Source organism: Candoia aspera, chromosome 1 (genome assembly GCF_035149785.1).
Source record: "Candoia aspera isolate rCanAsp1 chromosome 1, rCanAsp1.hap2, whole genome shotgun sequence".
In the NCBI taxonomy this organism is placed as follows: domain Eukaryota; kingdom Metazoa; phylum Chordata; class Lepidosauria; order Squamata; family Boidae; genus Candoia; species Candoia aspera.
The window spans coordinates 271,356,926-271,380,762 of NC_086153.1; the positions used below are offsets into that span (position 1 = coordinate 271,356,926).

General features: G+C 46.9%; 1 protein-coding gene across 1 annotated transcript in view; it reads left to right on the forward strand.

The window, feature by feature from the left end:
• The window catches only part of CREB3L1 (cAMP responsive element binding protein 3 like 1), a 133,083-nt gene that overhangs the window by 92,706 nt on the left and 16,540 nt on the right, over positions 1-23,837 (forward strand). Inside the window, exons 7-8 of the mRNA XM_063289667.1 lie at positions 3,608-3,666; positions 7,964-8,032. Of these exons, the coding sequence (XP_063145737.1) occupies positions 3,608-3,666; positions 7,964-8,032 (128 nt within the window). The remainder of the gene's footprint in view (positions 1-3,607; positions 3,667-7,963; positions 8,033-23,837) is intronic.

The following is a 23,837-nucleotide window of genomic DNA, read 5'->3' on the forward strand; positions in this document are numbered from 1 at the left end:
AACTCCTTGTGGCTGCATCCATGCACTTATCTTGGCAATATTACAGAAATAGTTTGCCATCTTTTTCTTCTGGGTTTTTTTTTTACTGTTTTAGAATTCTCAGGGAGTTCCCCCATCTAATATTTGGGTGGACTAACCCCATTTAGCTTTTCTGAAAGGAGAAAACATCAGCTAGGAACTGCCATGTGCTTTAGAAACTAGACAGATTTATTTTCATACTCACTCTTCCCTCCTCTCCTTTCTTACGTTCATACATTTTACTGATCTTGGAGAGAGTATAAATATACCACTGTATCAGAAATGTTTGCATCATATTACCCTTTCATTTTTCATTCATAATGTACAACATTTAAACTTAGTCCCAGCAGCTAATTGCCCAGAAGAAGTAATTTTTACCCAAGTGAATTTGGAAGCAAATGTCTACAAATCTATGTTAAACAAATACTGATTATGGAAAAGGATGAAGGAAAATTCTGTGAAATTGGGTGTTCCATTTCACCAAGCTGCATAGCAATATGAACACTAATATAACAAAAAAACTAGCTAGCATGGATCTTTTCCTGCAATCTACAAAAACAAAACACATTTCTGAGAAGATGATATACTGATGAAAGTAGTGTACTAATACAGTAAAAAGGTAAAGATACTCCTGGTAACTAACTGGACCCATATATTTAATTTTCTTACCAATAGTATGGCAGTAGTTTCCCATTGCCTTCATCTAGAATAATATTTCAGTTTTCCAAGTCTAACCTATATCCCTGGAATTGCCTGGTATTCCCATTCATGTGCTATCTAGATCTAACTCTGCCTAGCTTCCAAGCTGCTTGCTGAGACTACAAATGCGGTAGTTATGGTTTAAAAAATATTAAGTCAGTTTTGTATTGTTAAAAGGGTTTACACCAGGAATTGTATGTATCAAAGAACAAAAGGTATGGTGATTTGCATTTTTTAAAAGAAAGATTCTTGAACCATTATTCGTAATATTTAAATCTGGGGAAAGATGTCTACAAAACCTGCAAAGGTTGCAAAACCCTTTTATCAAACTGCAGCTGTGGTCAGTTAACTCAGACAATAAACTGGATAGGATTTACTAATTCACATGTCCATAATTGTGGATTCCCCCCTAAATATGAGTTTCCATGAACCAACAGCATGTGTTAGTCACTTACTGTGACTCAAACATAGTCTCCAAGATAAGGTACAGTCCATCTGGAAAGAATGATTCAGCTTCTTTTAGCAATTTTGATCCACCAAGAAGTTAAGCCACAGTCATTGTCTGCAACTGATTTGCATTCTGAACATAACTTAGACTTGATTCATTGATACGTGTTTAAAATAAAGTGCTGGCACAACCTCAGAAGACAATGTACTACACTAATATTGTGAGAACTTTTTCAGACAAAATACTGTACTAGATATCCTAGAGCTGTCTTGCCAAGCTCCAGATGCGTTGGACTGCATCCCATGTCACCCAAGATAGAGCTCTCTAGAGATTATGAGAGGTCTATATATCTGGAGGGTATCAGATTGGGCATTGTAGCCTGAGAGTAAATATTTAGGAGTAAGGAGTCCATCCTTTGATAAGGATGGACTCCTTACTCATAAATATTTCTTGGATAGTCCTTTGATAGTCCATTAGGAAGATGGTTCAAATACGAAGAAGTTTCATGTGAGCTGACAATCCAGCTTAATCTATAACATATGAATATACTGAACAAACTATTGGTCTCCCTGTCCCACTATTGTCTATTCAATCTGGCAGTTACTTTCCAGTTCTCTCCCAGTCCTGCTATCAGAAAGAATTTTTTAAATAGAGATGCCAGGAACTTTTATTTTTGCATATAATATAAAAGCATAAATGTAAAATAAAAACATATGCTCAGCCCTACCATAAGCACACAAGAAGAGTCATGTGAGTTCAGACTTAAAGATCACTTAACCAAAGGCTAATGGTCACCTGTACAAGAATGCAGCAGCAAAATGCTATGGAGAGGCATACCATTTCTGTTATATAAAATAATATGTAGCCATAACAGATACAAGTTGCAGCTAGCTACTGAGATTTCATTTAAATATAAGGAAAAACTTCCTGACAGTAGGATTGTACAACAGAAGTGTACCTAAGGAAGTTGTGGACTGTCCATCTCTGGAGGTATTTAAGAAGAGACTGGACAGCCAACTGCATGGTTTAGTTGATTCTCCTGTACCCTGCAGAGGGTTGGACTAGATGATCCTTATAATCCCTTCCAACTCTACAATTCTATAATTCTCTTAACCATTAGTCCATCTGTCTTACTTTGCACTGATTGAATGCAAGTCTCTAAGACCTGTAGATGTCTTTTTAAAAAGGCTAACTGAACACTGGGGTTGAACCTAGAAGTTTATGTGTGCAAAATATATAATAGACTGTATGCCAATTGTGATTTGGCAATTTATGAGTGATCAGCAGGAGAGTATAAAAATCTATTGCTTGCTCCATGGGCAGACTTGGTCCTGTCATTAGACAAAGTGAGGTGCTTGCCTCAAACAGGAGAAGCCAAAAGCCTGAGCCATTGGTGAATTGCAACCTCCTATATACCCCCAAATCTTAATTGCTATTCTCAGATATGGTAGAGGATGCTGGGCTGCCGCCATGTTGAAATAATAGTCAACCATCATTTGGATTGACTTCTATGTATGGAATTGGGGAGGGCACAATTTTATTCTTTGCCTCAGGCAACATGTCCTGAGCCAGCCCTGATCATGGTCGTAACATTTCAGTCTATATCAGGGTTTCTCAGCCAGGGTTCCATGGAACTCTAGGGTTCTGAGAGAGGTCACTAGGGGCTCCCTGGGAGATCATGATTTATTTAAAAATTATTTCAAATTCAGGCAACTTCACATTAAAGAGGCAAGTTTCATTCTTTATTTTTAGTTTAAGGATGCTGTTAATGCATATATACAGGCCTACATATGAAACAAATATAATAATTTCGTAACTTCTGGCCTCTATTTGAGCCTGAATGTGCAGGGGTTCCTCGAGGCATGAAAAATATTTTAAGGGTTCCTCCAGGGCCAAAAGGTTGAGCAATGCTGGTCTATATTCTAGGTCTGTGCAACAGTCTAGATTTGAAAAGGAGAAGGTAATTTGGAGCATCTGTGGCTGTGCATGTTGCACCTGATGACATCTCCTTAAATCACAGACACCTTTTCCTGGGATCATGCAGCAAAGTTAGTGTGCCCAGGAAAAATGGCAGCTTCTTTAAAAGAGCCTTTGTCAGAGAGAACTTCCACAAATAGATGTCCTGTACCTTAACTGAGAAGAGCAGCCCCCCCCCCCCATTAAATTGGAACTTTAAAGCTGTGGAAGACCATGCCATTTCCTGGTCTAAAACCACAATCTGTTAAGCAGACCAATATTCATGAAGTCCCTCTTTTGTCCAGCAATCTAAAGGGCAAGAGGAAGGTTTAGCAGTCCTGATTCAAAGGGAACTCCTGTGTAGTTGTAGGTGATCCTTCTCACAGCTTCCTGTGTTGCCTGAAGTTTGACCATAGGTTGCTACATTTACAGAACATGGAATTATTCTTACGAGCGCAGCTAATATTTCTATTTCTGATTCCCTAGATTTCTGCACAGGAGAGTCGCAGGAAGAAGAAAGAGTACGTAGAGTGCTTGGAGAAAAAGTAAGTAAGTCATTCTTCTCTCTGGGTGTCCCCATGAAGTTGATGCTGGGCTTGTGATGTCATTGGTTTCTCTTGCACTTGACTGGGATTTCCACGATGATAATCACCCAATTGTCAAACAAGCCTTTATTTTGGCTCAGGTACTGCCCAATGTAATTGCCTCTCCCTGCATTCTTGCATCCATATCATCCATGAGACCTGTTAGTGCTTCTTTCTGTGGTTTCCTTTTGCCTTTGTCCTCTAAACATTTTCTCTAATATGTTTAAAGACTATATGACCTATAGCAGCTGGCTGTGTACTAAAAGAGCAGTTTGTCAGGGACAAAATTATATGCTGTGGTGCCTAATGCTCCATGTAAAGTTTGCCTTAAGGAGAAAAAGGATCAGTTTTTCTGGCTCTGATGCAAAAAGAAATAGCTTTAAACTTCAGCCCAAAAGATTGAGCTTATATATTAGAAACAACTTTCTAAAAAGCAAATTAGCGCTTTTTGAGCTAAAGTAAATGTGCCATGGGAAGCCAATCTTTCTGAGAAAGAAATAAAAGGAAGGCTAATTAGAAAGTCTTAATTAGAGAGCTAGTTTGGTGCAGTGGCTAAGGTACTGGGCTAGAAACCAGGAGACCGTGAGTTCTAGGCCTCCCTAGAGGACCTGGCTGGTTGATTTTGGGCCAGGCACTCTCTCTTAGCCCAACCCACCTCAAAGGGTTGTTGTTGTGAAGAAAATAGTAGGCCAGAGCATTCAGTGTGTACACCACATTTACTTGACCAAAAATAAAGGCAGGATAAAAATCTAGCAAATAAATAAAGCTCACAGGCTAAATATTGCTTGGGGTTGGCCTGCCATTTCTTGCATGTCTTTTTTTCCCGTTGAAATTCCTCCTCTCCGAGCTGTTAGCAGTCACTTCCCCAGTTTTCAAAGCATTCCATGAATAAAAACACAAAACCTATAGGAGATCTTGATCATAAATCCCCCATGGCACTTTTACTTGGACCCTTTAAAAGTGGATAAAAACTTCAGATTAAGGACCATTAAGGTTCAATTAGCTAAATGTTGTTTGGATTTAGTTTGTCTAAAATACACAACTTTATTTGGACGAGGAGTTGCAATCAGTCTTGTGTATTCAGAAAGGGGATTATGTCAAAAGACATTAGGTTGATTCAGAACAATTAATGTCTGTGGCCAGATATTCTTTCATCTCCATATTATTCCCCATTAATTAAATTCTTTATGTATTAATTTTCTGCTCCAAAATCAAGCTTGTGACATGAATTTCCTCAGGACATCTTTCCATTTATTGACTGCCAAAATACCCTATTAGTAAACTGATTCTTAATTTATTAGGCAATAGCAAACACTAGGTTAAAAGATGAAAATATTACTCCAACATATTAAAAAATATTCAGGTCTACTGTTGTTATAATTCCCAGTCTGAGATATTTCAAGCCCAAACCCTTTCTGAATCTCTCCCATAGATTTTATTTTCCCACAAGCACGTTTATCCATTTGTACATCTCCATTTTCTTTTTACTTCCATGGAAGATGGGAAACCATTCTGCCACCAAGTTTTTACCAAGTATCACACATTTCAGAGGCTGCATCAAAGCATAGTGATGGTGTATGCAACTGAATAATCAGAACTTATTTGTGGGTTTACCCATCAAATATGGGTAGTGGACATCTTGAAATTACTTCTAGCCTTTCTGTCCACTATACCTCTTTGCTAAAGATACCTGTTTGTTTTGCCATTGTTATAACAAAAAGGCATAGGAAAGATTAATGATCTCTGCAAGGTTTGGGGTGGAACATAAATTATCATGGCCTGTATTATATGCATTTAATTTCTCTCTGATCTCACCGCTTGCTTCTGATGCCTCACAACCATAGATACCTGGATAACAATTTGTACGTCTGATGGATTGGACTCTAGGCTATGACACTTAATGCTGTAAGAACTGTGTCTGTCACAAGGCTCTTTGCTGTTTGTGATTCACGACGTCTACCTAGTTCGCAAACAGCAGGCATCTAATAAATAATAGAGCAATGTGGTGTATGTTTCATAATACAGTTTAAAACAGTAGTTTTGCCGTGTGACATTATGTAAATGCATCCATAGGAGAGTGGAGGAAAAAGTGCTCTCCCTGGGCCTCTACAAAAACCCTTGAGCTTAGCATGTAGTTTCCCAAGCAGCACGAATAGCTGAGGAAAAAGAGGAAAGAAGCCAAGATTTTTACAGCTCCCATCCATGGGATCATAGTGCTGGAAAAGACCTAGAACATCATGTCATCCAACTCCTTGCTCAGTGCAAGGTCAGCAATGCAAGATGCTGTTGCTGCATCCCCAGCAGATGGCTATCCAGACTCCACGGGACTCCTTCCAACAAAGAAGGGTCCACCACCTCCCAGTGCAGCCACTTCGGCTGCCAAACAGCTCTATCAATACATTTCTTGTAATGCTTAACTGAAATTTGCCTCCTTGGAATTTCTACTCCCTGGTTCCAGGCCTGGAGCAACCAAGGAATAATCTCTTCCATCTTTTGCATGACAGACCTTCAGATGTTTGAAATCTGTGATTATATTTCACCTTAATATTTTCTTCTCTAGGCTAAATCTGTGCAAATCTACTTGCTGTAGCTCCTAGAACTTAGTTTTCAGCCCGCTCACCATCCTAGCCAATTTTCTCTGTACATTCTAAGGTCCATTTTAAAAGCCAGAACCAAATGCAGCCTTATTAACACTGACCATGATATTAGTGTTTTGTGACCTGAAGGTTAATGCAGCCTATGACCATTACTTCGTTGTTTTTTAGTTTTTTTCCTTTCTTCATTTAATAGCATGGATCAAAGAGGGGGGAAAAATAAACCAATAACAAAAAGAGGCACATCTCCATCTTTTACTCGTGTCTGTCTGTACTCAGTGAAAGCCTCTGCTGAATTTCTCTTTCTTTTCAGTTCCTATGAATGGAATTCATTATTAAGAGAGATATTTGAGCCTTTGAATTGATTTTATCCTATTATTGGGTGTTTTTCATGGTGAAAGGGGTAGCAGGTGTGTTGTTTACTCCTTGGACGGCTAAGAGAAGATCCAAGGATCTAACTTCCTTGGATGGCTTTGGGCTAATCATAATTGCCTATTTTCCAGATCTATAATGAAGATAAATATAATAAATATTGTAAATAATTTTGAAGGAGTTAAAAAATGCAGTATAGTTAATAATAGCCATTTTGTTTTTCTTTCTACTTACTGTGCACAGTAGGAATCACATAAAAATCACAAGGAATCCATCATGATTTGTGTAATTACGTTTGTCTTTGATTGTTTTATTTATTGTCATCTTTTAATACAATTTTTGAATCACCCTGAATGTTTCCTAATTGTAAGGCAACATATCAGTCCTCAGAACAAACAGGATTTATGACTGGGTCTTACTCATCCCTGATTTCTGTATTTTTAGTTACAGTGCTATGCTGCTTCAGATCATTTATTGGAGAGAGCCTGTTTCTTGGCAGCTAGCAATCACAGAGTTGCTTAAGACCAAACTGGATGTGATGAAATTAATCCACACAAATTCTTTATAGAAATGATAGCAGTCCGGAGGAAGCCTGAACAGCCTTGGGATTGTGAGGGAGGGTAGAACGGAAGTGTAGGCTTTTCCCTTCTTGCCAAACTCCCAACAAAAATGGCCTCTCCAAAATTGCTGTTTTAGTTTCAAATGGTGCAAATGGAGGGTACTGTCTCTTTGAGAGGTAAGCCACAAGGCCTCCCACGAGTATACTCTGGAAGAAACTCCTTCATGTTTGCAAGAGAAGTTCATGTGAGTGGTTGGGCCTGTGTAATTTCCCCAGGAGCCAAAATGGGCTTGTGCCTAGGCAGACTGGTAACCTAGGATTAATTTAATTTAAAATGTCACTTTAAAAAATTGCATGTTTTCTCTTCTGGGTTTTCTAAATGAATTGTAATAATCATTGCTTAGTCTTTTGAGGCAATCTGATGTGTGCAGCTGTTACCACTTGCCTAATAGAGGCTTTCCTTGAACTGTAAATGGAAGCTTCAGAAAGGCCAATTTTGTCAGAATTGTGGCAGAGAAAAGAACAGGTTAAAATCCTCTGTTCCCTCCATGCGCACCCACCACAATCCCCAGCCTGTTCAGGCTTTCCCAAAGTTGCTATTTACAGAACAAAATGTATGTACTTTAATTGCTTTCACACAAATAACATTCCATCTGGTTTGAGTCGTTAGGATCCAGAATCTGAAGAAGAGTGGGTGTACATCATACCGATGGTTTTGTTTTTACTTCTCCAGAGTTGAAACGTATACATCTGAGAATAATGAACTGTGGAAAAAAGTGGAGACGTTAGAGAATGCAAACAGGTGAGGAGAACCCAAATGTTACTATCTTTACTAAAAGGTCCTGCTGAGAAAGGAGGTTGGGAGAATGCAGGAGACAGAGAAAGGGAAAGGAAGATCACCCTCCCCTCACCGCCACACCTTCCTTCATGGTATAAATAAACGGATAATCTTAAATCCACATCAGGGTGCATGCACATATATTTCTGCCAGATTTTCTGAAAGTACTTGTTACAGCAATCTTAAAATCTGCAAATTGTCTTTATGTGCTTCCTCAAATATGCACCCCTGTGTATGCAACTTTTCCTCATACATGCATGTTGATATGCGGTTATACCAAGTATATGCATATTTCTGTATAACTTCTCATATATTTCCATCTGTGTATGCAACACAGTTTGTGGGCCTGAAAGTATTTCAAGTTGACCGTTATGGGATTCAGTAAATTAGCTACCCCCTCCTGCTACAACAGATCCCATTTAATACTTTGTTCAATTTGTCTAGCAAATAAATCTGCAATACATTTCTTTTACGTATCTACTTTTTGACAGACGTTTGATTACCCTGCAGGCACAGGTTTTTGTTCTGTTCTGTTCTGTTCTAGTTTTTTTCCCAGCAACAAATCAACTGCATTTGGTTAGTAAGTTTTAGGAATTTTTGTCTTGAAACAGCCAGGACTGAACTTTCATGGTTTATTTTCTTTTTGAAAAAATGGAGCAGTGGGAGAGAAAAATAGGTAAATTTCCTTGGTGGATTCCAACTCTAGTACTGAAATTCTGCTACCAAAGTCTTTCCAGAGCAGTTCTTAAGCTGACAGTCTCATTGCGCTGCAGCAATGAAGATTCGACACACCAAGAGAGGCCAATCTTCATAATGTCTTGTACACAATAGTAAACTCTTTATGATCTTATCTACGTATACAACATAGCCGCAGTGTCGTTTTCATGTTTTATATCTCATATCTAACATACTCTTAAAATTTTACACTCTTAAATAGTTTAAATAGGCTACACCCTAGACTTTACATGTAGAGTTAGTTAGATAATTAGTGTATTTTAACTGATGCTTAATTATTTTTAATTATATGTTGTTAATACTTTAAGCATGACTATGTTTATTTCACAGAATAACACCATTGTATTGGTCTATGACCGTAATAAAGATTGATGATGATGATGATGATGATGATGATGAGGAGGAGGAGGAGGAGGAGGAGGAGTTTCCTCTAGGGTGATTATATCCTGCAGCGGAAGCTGCTTCTCACGTGTGCTGTTTCCAGCTGTTTCTTAAGGCAACTGTAGAAATTCCAGTCTGGCTTGCAATTGGAATTATGGCCACTGCAAGACCTGATTTGTTGCTCTTCCCATCCTTGCAGGGAAGGCAAGCCCAGCAGTCTGGCTGGTTGGCTCCCGGGTGGACTGGTCTAGCAATACCCGCCTTTTCCTTCGTCACAAGTTCTTGTCCTTTTCTTTGCTTTCCCAGATGATTGCATGCATGGATGCCTTCATCTGACTTCCTACATTATCTCCTCTGATACTAAAGCAGGCCCTTTTTTAAAACAACATCATCACCAACAATCCCTTGGGGTACCATTGTAACTCCGGTGCTACAATAACCAGAGCAAGGGGCAGCAGGTTGTTCTTTTCTTCCTTTGCTTCTGTGTAGGTCCATGGAAACCTAGAACTGCTAGTCTGGCTTCATAGAAACAATGAAGCAGTGTTCCTATGCTGCCATTTAAAGAAGGTTTTTTTTTAAAGTAAAGGATTGGGAAGGGAAGGGAAGCTTTGCTGTACTGCAGGCACTGGGCAAGGATCCAGAAAGCAAGGGGAGCATGCTTTACCCAGCCTGGGCAGAAACTAAAAGGGTGCCCACTGGAAGATGTTGAAGCCATTAGTGGACAGCTAGGACCACTGAATGGAGCAGAGCTTAAAGCAACGAAAGATGTGCACAGAAAAAGAATATTATCTAAAATAGCATTAATGAGGATGTTAGAGAAATACAGGTTATTGATCTTACACACTTAGTCCTCCCAAGCATAAAGAATTACACACTTAGACAAAGTAGGTTCAAAAGTAAGTAAAAAGAAGTCTTACTGATTTATTTGGTCCAGTTACATCCATCTCAGAAGAAAAGTTGACTATTCTGGTTCTTCTTTCTGCTCCCCAAACTTAATTTACCCTCAGCCCTCCTTGCTGCTGAAGGCTGCATGGAGAAAGGTAGAAACTCCTCCCCTAGGCCCACTGCATGGCCCAAGATGGAAGAGCAGCACACAGCCACATGCTGCTTCCCAGATGGAAGAGGAAGTGAGGAATGTGGGAGGGGCAACAAACAGCTTCTTTCAGAAGCACATGGAGAATCCTAAAATGAACTCATCCACATGCTAATGAGGCATGCTGATTTGCTGATACCTCCAAAAGATGTAAGGGCTGAATGGAGCAGGAACTTCTAGTGGAGAGGTAATCGTTGGCAAAGCCTAACAGTCTTTGTACGTCTTTAGCCCTTTGAGAAGATTGCCAGGATTGAAGGGTCTCGACTTTGCCTGGCTCCATTGTCAGTCCAGCATGAGATATCCTGTGCCCCAGGAAATCTATGGTGCTTTGAGTGAACTGACATTTTTCTAATTTCATGTACAAACAATTCTCTCACAGATGTTGCAACACTGTACATACATGTTGGTAGTATTCAGATAACGAGGAAGAAAATATCAGAATGTCATCTAGATAAATGATCAAATTTTGATCTAGCTGGTCCTTAAACATGTCATTCATGAAGTGCATGAACACTCCAGGAGCATTACATAGCCCGAATGGCATGACTGTATATTTGTAATGCCTGTACTGAGTGCGAAATGCAGTTTTCCATTTGTCTCCCTTCTTTATTCGAATCAGATTATACACCCCACACAGGTCCAGCTTGGTAAAGACTTGAGCGCCCTTAATTCTTTCCAGCAGCTTGGATATTAAGGGCAAGGGATAGCGATTCTTAATAGTTATTTCATTTAGATGACAATAGTCACAACAGAGGTTCAGCTCGCTAGATTTTTTCTTCACAAAGAGCACTGAAGCAGCTAAGGGAGACATCAAAGGATGAATGAATCCTTTTTTCAAATTTGTGTCCAAAAATTTGCATAGGGCTGCCCTCTGGTTCAGAAAGGGAGTAAATTCTCCCATTTGGAAGCTTGGCACCAGCCACTAGGTTGATGGCACAATTGTAGGGTCGATGAGGTGGCAATTGATCTGCTTCCCTCTCATTGAAAGTGTCTGTGAAGTCTTGCAACTGAGGAGGAATCAGGGAATTCCCTGGATTGACTTGACTGGATGCTAAAGTAGTGACAAAATGAGATGAACATCGCTGACTCAGAAAGGTTATTGCAGTCTTGGCCCATTCAATGTGGGGTCCATGATTCTTCAGCCACTCTATCCCCAGTACAATGAGGAATTGGGAAGTGGCTGCCAAAAGAAATTCAATCTCCTCCAAATGCTCCCCGATTTTCATGGTTAGGCTAGTAGTTGCACTGGAGACCGGACAGGAACTTAGCAGACGACCATCTGTGGTTTCCATCAACAATGGAGGGTGGACGGACTTCTGAGGAATTCCCTACTGTCTAGTGAATTCAAAGTCCATGAAATTCATGGTGGCTCCTGAACCAATCACTGCTTGAGCTTGAATGACTGGATGCTGAGGTAGATGCAAAGTAACTTTCATGACTAGATGCCTGGATGGAGAAGGGCAGGACAGTTAAATTTTTCCTGTGACTGACTTAGCCCAACTTAACTGTCCCTCTAAGTTGGGCAGGACCCATTTCCCAACTGCAACTGAGGTTTTTGCTTGACTGGACAGTTCATGGCTAGATGCCCAGGGCCACCACAATATAAACACAATCCTTCCCACCTACGCTGGTCTTTTTCATTGACTTGGTGAGTCTTGGTCTTGGTCCTCCTAATTGCATAGGTTCCTCAAGCGTAACTGAATGCCCTTGACAAGGTATTGGAGCTAGCCCAGCTTCAGTGCATTGGAAGGCTCTACGTTGCTGCAAACACCTGTCAATTTTCAGGCACAAATGCATTAAGGCTTGTAAGGTAGATGGACAGTCTGTATGGGTGAGTTCATCTAGGATCTCCACTGCCAGGCCTTGTTGGAACTGGTCCAATAGCGCATCTTCATTCCAAGTAAGGTCTTGAGCAATTATACGGAAATCACTGATGTATTCTGCCACAGTTCTTTTTCCTTCCTCTTTTCATGCAACTGGCTGCTGGTGGTTTGTCTTTTCATGGAATCATCAAACAGGATCATCACGGGATCATCAAACATCATTCTTAACTGTTGACAGAAACTGTCGAAATTGTCCAATAAGGGGCTTTGTTCTTTGATGAGTGGCGAAGCCCATTGCGCTGCTGATCCTCATAGGAAACTGATGACAAACCCAACTTTGTGACAATCACATGGGAAGTCCTCGGAGTGAAGACTCAAATATAGTTGGCACTGTGCAAGGAAAGTTGGGAAGTTGTTCAAGGTCCCATCAAATTTTTCTGGGATTGCTACTGGACACTTGTGGCAAGTTGTGACAGCTGTGGCGGCAGCAGGTTCCTGATTCTGGAGTTGGTTTAGTTGGGCAGTTAGCAGGGCAACTTGCTGCACCAATTGGGCATTGTCCACACTGACTGCTTCCTCTGGCTGGAGACAATCTGTCCTGTTCAGACTATGAGATGGCCAGGCAGAGCTACTAACAAAATTCTTTATTGAACAAACTATTTACAATCATAAAGGTTCTTGCAATAGATTAGATCATGTAATTCAATCAAGTCCACCCAGGTGGCAAAGGATACCCTGGCAACACTGCAGAATCAGATGGAGACAGAGCAGCAAGGCAGAACTTAGGCAATCCTTGGTTCAAAATTGCAAGACTGGAAGGAGCTGTGGTGCATGACAAAGGAGAGACAGGACACTCAGGTAGGTGTCCTGGCACACAGGCTAGATCCGGCTGGCACACAAAGGCTAGACAATGCTTGGCTGAAGTATCTAGGCAGAGGTTGGTTCTGGAAGCAAGGCTGGGCTGGACTGGAGTGTTCAGGCAAGGCTGCGATCTAGAGGCAAGGCTGGACTGGACTGGAGTGTGCAGGCAAGGCGGAGGTCTGGAGGCATGCCCAGATCATGCTGGAGTGAAGCAACAAGGCTTGGAGCTGGATGTGAGGCTGTACTCAGCAGGGACGGCAGAGAGAGGCTCTACTGGAGCAACCCATGCAGACAGAGGTTTCATGAAGGCAGAAGGCGCTGGTGCTGGTTCTACGCTAGCAAGGCTTCTGACACTGGTAAGGATTCTCCCGCAGGTGCTGTGAACTCAGAGGAGTGGTTGTCTCCGGTGGCTTCTTCTTGGCATGCCTGCCTTTTTATTTACTCCTTTTTGCACCATTTTCCCTTACTGGCCAATCACACTTCTATTTCTTTCGTGTGCTTCTCTGCTCTCCTCTCTCGAGCGCTGATTGGAGGCTTCACATCTCCCTCTGGAGTTTGTCCAATCCTCTCCTGCGATTTCTCCTGCGATTTCTCCTGCGATTTCTCCTGCTCTGCTGAGTCATTTCCTGGATTAGATTCCTCAAGTCCTTGCTGATAAGTTTCATTTTCCCCTTCTAACTCCGAATAAGTTTTGTTTCTGGAGTCAGAAGCAGGCTGAAACCTCATATCCAGTTGGATAACTTTGGTCATAGTTGTCAATGACCTGTGGTGGATTCAAGATGGGGACAGTGCATCCATCCTGGCTATCCTTGATCTCTTTTTGCCGTTCAATTCATCAACCATGGTATCCTTGTGGACTGGCTCTGAGGATTGAGAGGAGGAGGCATGGTGTTATAATAGTTCTCCTTCACATCTACATGAACCCATTGGGGGAGGCCATCTGTCAGCATGGGATTCAGTATCATCAGTATGCTTTTGATACTCAATTATATTTCCCTGCCCCTAGCTGACCAAGTGAAATGGTCCAAGTCCTGTCCCAGTGTCTGGAGTCTGTGAGGGCCTGGATGGGGAAAAATAGGCTTCAGCTTGACCCTACCCAGATCAAGTGATTGTGGGTTTTGTTTCCTGGGTCTGGAACTAAAAAAGAAATGTCCTGGGCTCTGGATGGGGTTGCACTACCCTGATCAAATGTAGGGTATACTTTGGGGGTCCTCCTGGATTCACAACTCCTGCTTGAAGGGAGATCTTTGCGGAACTCCATCATTTGCACCAATTGTTCCTGCTTCTGGACTGGGGAGCCCTGGTCTCTGTCACTCACATTGTAGTCATTCCCAGTTGGACTATTGCAATCTACCCTAAATGACGCTGCCCTTGGAGACCATCCAGAATCTACAATTTGCCCAGAATATAGTGGCAAAGGTTGTTATGGATGTTCTTTGGTATACCCACATAATACCACCATGTAATGTTGCCTTTGATGGCTGAAAGCGAAGAGGGACTGAGGAGCCTTATGATGAAGGTGAAAGAAGAAAGTGCAAAAGCTGGCTTGCAGCTAAACCTCAAAAAAACCAAGATTATGGCAACCAGCTTGGTCGATAACTGGCAAATAGAGGGAGAAAATGTAGAAGCAGTGAAAGACTTTGTATTTCTAGGTGCGAAGATTACTGCAGATGCTGACTGCAGTCAGGAAATCAGAAGACGCTTAATCCTTGGGAGAAGAGCAATGACAAATCTCGATAAAATAGTTAACAGCAGAGACATCGCACTGACAACAAAGGCCTGCATAGTTAAAGCAATGGTGTTCCCCGTAGTAACATATGGCTGCGAGAACTGGACCATAAGGAAGGCTGAGAGAAGGAAGATCGATGCTTTTGAACTGTGGTGTTGGAGGAAAATTCTGAGAGTGCCTTGGACTGCAAGAAGATCAAACCAGTCCATCCTCCAGGAAATAAAGCCAGACTGCTCACTTGAGGGAATGATATTAAAGGCAAAACTGAAATACTTTGGCCACATAATGAGAAGACAGGACACCCTGGAGAAGGTGCTGATGCTGGGGAGAGTGGAGGGCAAAAGGAAGAGGGGCCGACCAAGGGCAAGGTGGATGGATGATATTCTAGAGGTGTGTCAAGCGCTGCCTGCCTCTGAATAATACTCAGACACTGGTTTGTGGATCAGGCTCTGATTTATTCACAGCGCAGTTACAGCGTCGGAAGAAAAAAGCTGAGAGTGACAGGAGCGCGCCGGTGCGGGGTTTAAATACCCCGCGCCGGTCAGCGCCCCCTCACTCGCGGTCACGTCACCCCCCTTTGTCCAATACGTTGCCCTGCCGGTGGGTGAGGGGTTGTGAGGCCCCGCTGGCGTTCCGGGATCGCCCATCATCAGGTTTTCTATTCCTCTGGTGATTGCTGTCAGCTGGGCGATCTCCGATGTATTGGCGCTGATGGCTTGGGTGTGCTCCGTGATCCGTTTAGTTATTGTTTGTTGGCCGTTAGTCGTTGTGGGTTGATGGCTACTTATCTTGAGCCCCTTCACCTATTTCCTTGCTATTGTCATGTGTGCCATTGCGCTGATGACTTCAGCTCAACGGCACTCATGACATACTGCCCCCTTTCCGAATAGTGCTCCCCCCCGGTTTTCTGGTTTTTTTTTTTTTTTTCTCGGTGGAGCTGTCAAACGGCACTTTTTTTTTTTTTGAAATTCCCGCCGGAGTAGTTGTCGCCCCTCCCTTTGCTCCTCCCTCTACCACGTGCCTTCCCAGGGTGTGTCCATGGTGCGCATGCCCGGGTCCCGTCCTGGCGTGCGCATGCTCCAGCCACACCCTGTTTGTTTGGCTCAGTTCGGCGAGGAGAGAGGCGTGGCTGGTCGAGTGCTTATCAGCTCCAGGTAGGGCCCTTCTTTTTTTCCAATTTAAAGTGCGTCGCCTTTGTTGTGTCTCCTGGGCGTCGCCCCCAGGTTGCCCTGTTGACTTGCTTGCCACTCCCCCACGGCCGGGGGGGCGGGGGGAGGGTGCTGGCGAACGCTTGTCATCACCTCGTGGGCCCGGGGCGGGGGGAGTGAGTCCCGGGGGGGGGAGGTCCACCCAAGTCGCGGGCTTGGGGGGGCCCTTTCCCTTGGGGCACGGGAGGCGGGGGGGCCTGCGGGGGGGGTTTGGCTTGCTGACCTTGGTTGTGGCTTGTCGGGGTATGCCCGGTGAAATGCTCTGGTTAGGTCAGGCGCGTTAACGTTGTGCGCCGCCACCCATTCCGGGTGGGGGAAGTGTTTCCACCTGACCAGATAGTGTAGAGTTCCTCGTTGCTTGCGGGAGTCGAGAATGTCCCTTATCTCGAAGTGGTGTTGCCCGTCGATCATCACCGGTGCGGGCTGTGGCGTGCTTGGGTGCCATCGGGAGGTGGTTGCCGGTTTCAGGAGGCTGGTGTGGAACACCGGGTGGAGTCTCCGTAGGTTGTGTGGCAGGTCCAAGCGTATTGCTACCGGGTTCACTATTTGCGTGACTCGGAACGGCCCGATGTACTTAGGCCCCAGTTTTTTCGAGGGTTGGGTTGACTTTAGGAACTTGGTGGATAGGTAGGCCATATCCCCCGCTTGGAACGTCGGTTGTTGGCGCCGGTGCTTGTCGGCCTGCTCTTTGTAGGCTGCCTGTGCATCCTTCAGCGCCGCCGTGATTACTGGCCATGCTTCCGCGATCTTCCGTCCCCAGTCGCTAGCGTCCACCTGGGGTTCCGGGGGTTGAGGTAGCTCCGGTATGGGGACGAAGTCGCGCCCCGAGACTACTTCAAACGGAGTTTTCCCCGTGCTCGTGTGGACGGCGTTGTTGTATGCGACTTCGGCGAACGGGAGCAGTTCAGCCCAGTCGTCTTGGTGGTAGTTAGTATATGATCGTATGAATTGCTCTAAGGTGGCATTAAGAACCTCTGTGGCTCTGTCCGTCTGGGGGTGCCAAGCCGTAGATAGGGCCTGTTGGGTCCCCGTCAGCTTTAGGAAGGCCCGCCAGAATTTGGAGGTGAACTGTGTGCCCCTGTCGGTCACCACACGTGCGGGACATCCGTGTAGCCTGTACACGTGGATGAGGAAGAGTTTGGCTAGCTGTTGTGAGGATGGGACCGACGTGCAGGGGATGAAGTGGGCCTGCTTTGAGAAGTAGTCCTTCACCACCCAAATGGCCGTTTTCTTCTGGCTGGGTGGGAGGTCCACTATAAAATCCATAGAGATTTCCTCCCATGGGCGGGAGGGTTCTGCCACCCGTTGTAATAGCCCCGCGGGTTTGCCTGGTGCCCGTTTGGCCCTAGCGCACGTTGGGCAGGACGCTACGTAGGCTTTTACGTCTCGCCTGAGCGCGGGCCACCAGAATTGACGCCGTGTTAGGTGTAGGGTCTTGAGGAACCCAAAGTGTCCCGCTTGTTTGGCGTCGTGTGACCTATGCAAGATCACCTGGCGTTGCGAGTCCGGGACGTAGATTCTGCCTTCCCCCCATGCCAGGTCCTGTGCCATCGTTACCTTGTCAGGGTTTGCCAGGAACCAGGGGTTGGTTTTGAGGGCGGCGGTGAGGTCCGTGCGCATTCCCCCTGGTAGTTGCGGTTGGCTTCTTCCAGTCGCCGGTTGTCCCGCCGTCGGCTGCGCCGTAGAGTCGAGCTGCCTCCGCGCGCCGCTTCGGGTGGTCACGGCCATCCCCAGTTGCGAGGCGGATAGGACCGTCCCAATGGTGTCTGGGGCGGGCTCTTCGTCTTGGGGCAGTCGGGAGAGGGCGTCGGCCAGGAAGTTCTTTTTGCCCGGCATGAACTTCAGCTGGAAATTAAAGCGGCTGAAGAATTGGGCCCATCGGACCTGTTTTGGGCTAAGGCGTCTAGGCGTTCGTAGGGCCTCGAGGTTCCGGTGGTCAGTCCAGACCTCGAATGGCTGGGTGGCTCCCTCGAGTAGGTGTCGCCATGTCTCTAGCGCTGATTTCACCGCGAAGGCTTCTTTCTCCCAGACGTGCCATCGCCTTTCTGTCTCGGAGAACTTCCTTGACAGGTAGGCGCATGGTTTCAGGAGTCCCGTGGGGTCTTTCTGTAGCAGGATGGCTCCCAGGGAGAAGTCTGAGGCGTCGGCTTGGACCACGAACGGCCGTTCTGGGTCCGGGTGCGCGAGGATTGGCTCCGTAGTGAACAGCGCTTTCAGCTTGTTGAATGCGGTCTGGCACGCGGGAGTCCAATTCAGCACTGTGCCTGGGTTCTTGGCGCGTCGGGTGTCCCCCACCCCTTTGGTTTTGAGGAGGTCCGTTAGGGGGAGGGCTATCTCTGCGAACCCCCGGGCGAATGACCTGTAAAAATTCGCGAATCCGAGGAAGCTCTGTAGTTGGCGTCTGTTGCGGGGGCGCTCCCAGTTTAGCACCGCTTCGACTTTTGCGGGGTCCATTTCGATGCCGTCCCCGGAGATTCGGTACCCCAGGTAGTCTAGGCGCTCTTTGTGAAACTCGCACTTTGTAGGCTTGGCATAGAGCTGTGCCCTTCTGAGCTTGTCGAGGACTTGCCTGACTAGGGTCACATGTTCCTCGTGCGTTTTTGTGTAAATGAGGACGTCGTCGATGTAGACCAGGACCCCTTTGAACAGATGTTCATGCAGTACCTCATTAATGAGCTGCATGAACACCCCAGGGGCCCCCGCGAGTCCGAAGGGCAGTACTTTGTACTGGAAGGCGCCTAGGGGGCAGTTGAACGCCGTCTTCCATTCGTCCCCCTCCCTGATTCGGATGCGATAGTACGCCTCGCGAAGGTCCAGTTTGGAAAAGACTTTGCCCGTGAACAGGTGGGCGAGCATGTCCTTCACCAGGGGTAAGGGGTATTTGTTGGACAGGGAAGCCGCGTTTAGGCCCCGGTAGTCGGTGCAGAGCCGTAGGGTGCCGTCTTTCTTCTCCCGGAATAAGACGGGGGCTCCGACCGGTGAGCATGCTGGCTCTATGAATCCCCTGTCAAGGTTTTTATCGATGAACTCCCGGAGGGTTGCCATCTCCTTCGGGGTCATCGAGTAGATCTTTGGTCTAGGTAAGGGGACGTCGGGCAGTAGGTCGATCCGGCAATCCGTCTTGCGGTGGGGGGTAGTTGGTCAGCTTCTGCCTCTCCGAAGACCTCGGAGAAGTCGGCGTATTGTTCCGGTAGGTCTGCTGTGGTAGCGGCGTTGTCTTGTGTAGTCGCCTCCGCTCGTCCTACAGTGGGGTTGGTTCTGCCCGCTGGAACTGGTGCTCGATACTCGCCGTCGCCGAATGTGAAGGTGCGGGTCTCCCAGTTGATCCGCGGGTTGTTTGTCGCGAGCCATGGCATCCCCAGGACTGCAATGGGCCGTCCGATGTGCGTGACGACGAACGATGTGCGCTCGGTGTGAGTGCCCATTTGCAGGGTGACCGGCTCGGTTTGTAGCGTGGCTGGTTTCCCTCCCGCTGTGGAGCCGTCCAGCTGGTGGAATGCCAGCGGCGTGGGGAGGGGGAAGCAGCGGAGGTCGAGTTTGGCGACTAGGTCAGGGTGGATGAGGTTTTTTGAGCACCCCGAGTCCACTAGTGCCGCGGCTGTGGTGGCTCCGTTGCCGCCAGAGAGTTTGATTGCTGCCATTATTACGGGGCTTTCGTCGTTCCGTCGAGGTGGTCCGCGCTGCTGTCCCACCGCCTGCCTCGCCACGCGTTTCAGGGCAGGCGGGGAGCTTTTCCCGCCGGCTGTTCGGGGTCTGCGTTATCCTCTTCCCCCCAGTAAGCGTCCCAGCCTTCCTCTGGTGTCGCTGTGGCCACGGTCATTCGGCGGTGAGGGGGCGGCCCCAGGTTGAGTGGTTTGGGGCTAATTTTCGGGGTGGGTTTGGGCGCGCTGGTCGGCGGTCGGTTGGCGAAGCAATCCACCGTCTTGTGTCCTAATTTGCCACACCTCCCGCAGGGCTCCCGGTTGAATTTCTTTTTTGGGTATATGGGGCCGGCCATCCCCACGTGTGGTGCGGGTACCTTTTTTTCGGCATAGTTTGTGTCTTCCGTGGTTGTCATGAGGAAGGTGCGGTGCGCGTGTTCGGCTTTCCCCGCGAGGTGGATCCACCCGTGTAGCGTTTCTGGGTCGTCGCGGTAGAGGGCCCATTGGAGAACGTCGCGATTGAGCCCCCTTTTGAACATTTCCAGCAGGGTGGTCTCGGACCAGTCGCTGACCTTCCCCGCGAGGGCTTTGAACTCCAGGGCGTAGTCAGGGACCGTGCGTGTGCCCTGTTTAAGTCTTTGGAGTGCGTTTTTCGCCCTTACTTTGGCTAGGGGGTCTTCGAAGTAGTTTTTCATCTCATTGATGAAAGCAGGGAAGGTGGCGAGGGCGGGGGAGCTGGACTCATACAGTTGGACGTACGAGTCCGCTGCCCTGTCTTGGAGTTTGATCGCCACGGCGGCGATCTTGTCGGCCTCGGAGTCGTAGGAGTGTCCGTGCCTCCCCATGAACTCCCTAGCGTTCGTGACAAAGAACGAGAGTTTCGTGGGGGTCCCATCGAAGAAGATGGGGAAGTCCTTTGGGGCCCGGGCGTTTTGCGCGGCCCTGCCTCTCGCTTCCCGGTCTGTGGTGTCGTCCGCCTGTGCCGTCTGCTGACCCTCCGCTGGCCCGTGGGGGTTCGGTGCTTCGCTCGGGGTGTGGGCCTGTGCGGGGACGTCGTTGGGTGGCGCGGGGGGCATAAGCGACTGGAGCATGGTCCGGAGTTCCGTCAGTTGAGCCCACATGGCCGCGAGTTCAGCTCGTGCCTCCTCGTCCACAGCCCGCGCCGCCGCTGGGGCCGGTTCCGCTGGCGCGTCCTCGGGGGTGGGTTGCCGGCGGGGTTCCTCCTCCCTCTGCCGCGGGTCCGCTTCCTCCGCCGTCTGCTGGGTGTCTCCATCGTCCTCCTCCGTGTTGACCGCCGTTGGGCTGTCGCTCCACGCCTGTTGCTGGGGTGCGATGTGGGGCGCGGGGTCCTCCGCTGGTTTCGGAAGTCGTGCTGCTCCCTCCCGCGGTCGGGTTGCCTCCGTCGCCATCTCCCCTTGGGGTTGGAGCTGAGGCTCGGGTCGGGTGGGGTGGGCGTCCATGGCTCCGGGAGTCCGCGGTGCCTCTGGCCTTGGTCGGTCCTCCTCTGTCTCTTGCCGCGCGGCTCGCCCTCCTTGCCCGCGCCGCTCCGGCCTCATCTTGCTGGTCTTCTCGCCGTCTACTCCTCCCGCGGCTCGTTGTCGTCCGGTGGGGCTCGGCGAGGCTGAGTTTATGACTCTCAGCTTTATGTCATGCGCTGCCTGCCTCTGAATAATACTCAGACACTGGTTCGTGGATCAGGCTCTGATTTATTCACAGCGCAGTTACAGCGTCGGAAGAAAAAAGCTGAGAGTGACAGGAGCGCGCCGGTGCGGGGTTTAAATACCCCGCGCCGGTCAGCGCCCCCTCACTCGCGGTCACGTCACCCCCCTTTGTCCAATACGTTGCCCTGCCGGTGGGTGAGGGGTTGTGAGGCCCCGCTGGCGTTCCGGGATCGCCCATCATCAGGTTTTCTATTCCTCTGGTGATTGCTGTCAGCTGGGCGATCTCCGATGTATTGGCGCTGATGGCTTGGGTGTGCTCCGTGATCCGTTTAGTTATTGTTTGTTGGCCGTTAGTCGTTGTGGGTTGATGGCTACTTATCTTGAGCCCCTTCACCTATTTCCTTGCTATTGTCATGTGTGCCATTGCGCTGATGACTTCGGCACTCATGACAAGGTGATGGATTTGTCCCTGGAGGAGCTGGGAGTGTTGACGACCGACAGGAAGCTCTGGCGTGGGCTGGTCCATGAACTCACGAAGAGTCAGAAGCGACTAAACGAATAAACAACAACAATGTTGCCTTAGCTTCCTAACAGCTTCTGGTGTAATTTAGATACTGGTTATCCCATAAAAAGCCCTACATGGCACAGGACTGGGTTATTTGCAGGACTACCTTAACCTAATGGTATCTGCCATTTCTCACACACTCCAGTAAGGCAGGGGTGGGGGTGGGGGGGAGGCATGCCACAGCTTCCTCCCTTGAAACAGTGTCATCTTATGGGACCTGCCTTTTCCATGGCAGTGCCTGCCCTCTGAAACAATCTCCCCACCACCACTTCCCCAACCTACAGTTGGCCCCAACCCTGCAGGCCTTTAGAAAGGCAGTGAAATCTTGGCTCTTTCTTCAGGTGTTTGAGTCAAGATGATGAGAGTTCCTGTCTGAAAGAGTGCAATAAATTTAAACCTTTGATAACTAATGAATAGTTATATTTGTTTTTAGCTAGCATTGTTAATTCTGGTTTTGGTATTCTTGCTCATCAGTTTTTGTATACTGCCCAGAGTTTGTTTTAATTCATTATTTGAATTCAGTGGCCAAATAAATGCTATCAATCAATAAATGTGTGAATAGTATAGGAATCTGTCTATGCTTAATGTGCTATAGGCACAACTTTAGATGCACCCTGACTTTGCTATCTAGAATCTGCCCCCTCACTTAATCTTGATTTGTGCTTCAGCTTTTCCAGTCCCTTTGTGCTTTCTGCCCTCATTCAGAGGCTCTGGCACATGCCTTTCTCTCTTTCTTTTTAATTGCTCAACAGCAGGTTCTGGTCCTACTTTATAGTTAGATGCAGCTTCTTAGGACTCTGGAAGCTTGATGCGTGGTCTGTTTTTCAATGGCTCTGTGGTTTTCAGTAGGTTTGGTAGCTTTGTTAATAGCTGATGACTGCCATCTACTGGACAATTAATGAGCTCTTGCCTTCTCTGATTCTCCCACCAATTCTGGACTTTCTTCTGCATTCAGAGCACCAAATCCTTGTCTCTTATACTTTCTTCCACTGACAATACTGTTTGCATGGCCCAGTGTAATTCTTCTGGAACTGTATTCAGCTTTTCACATGCTACTGCAGTTCTAATTCCATGATTCGTTATCAGATGGAGAAATTACAGCCAAACGGGCAAACCATTTTTAAAAACATTATCATTAAACCTCAAAGAAGACACCCCTCTTCCAAGAGCACCTTAACCTTAATCAAGTCCAATCTTCCTATTGGTGGTTGTGGCAGGACAAAATCAGCTACCTGGGCCAGAAGTCCCCATTTTGGGAATGCAGAGTCCCTATCCAGTTGAGCCATTTTGGTTGAGCCAGTTTGGTGGACCGTGAGTTCCAGTCCTGCCTTAGGCATGAAGCCAGCTGGGTGACCTTGGACAGTCACTCTCTCTCAGCCCTAGGAAGAAGGTAAAGGCAAATCACTTCAGAAATTCTTGCCAAAAAACCTGCAGGGACTAGTCCAAGCAGTTGTCAGGTGTTAACATTGACTTGAAGGGACCAAGGGAGAGAGAGAGAGACCCTAACCCACTTTTCTTTCCTTTGTGAATTATTAGTAGGATTCCTTTATGACAAAAGCACAATAAAGGTAATCCTTGGGTTACAACAGCAATTGGGACCGGAATTTCTGTTGTTGAGTGATGTGGTTGTGAAGCGTGACGTCACACGACTGCATCGCTTAGTGACAGCAATCCCAGCAGTCCCACTTGTGTTGTTAAGGGAAGACCACATAGGTTGTTAAGCAAGGCCCTCATGTGACTGCAGTGTAGGAAGAGGCGCTGAAGGCAAGCAGGCTGGCAGGGGAGAGCTACAGGCAGGTGGGCGACAGCTACGGGCAGGCGGGTGCCATGGGCAGGCACTACAGAGTGTAGGCAGGGGGGGGCCCTATGGAGTATGACATCCCCATGCCACCCAGGGTCTCCTTGGGAGAAAAAGCAGCAGAAGTGGGAGCGATTTGTTGGAGTGACTTGTAACCTTCTGCCAGCTTCCCCATTGACTTTGCTTGTGGGAAAATGGCAGGGAAGGTCGCGAATGGCAATCATGTGACTGTGGGATGCTGCAACTGTCATAATTGCAAGCCATTTGCCAAGTG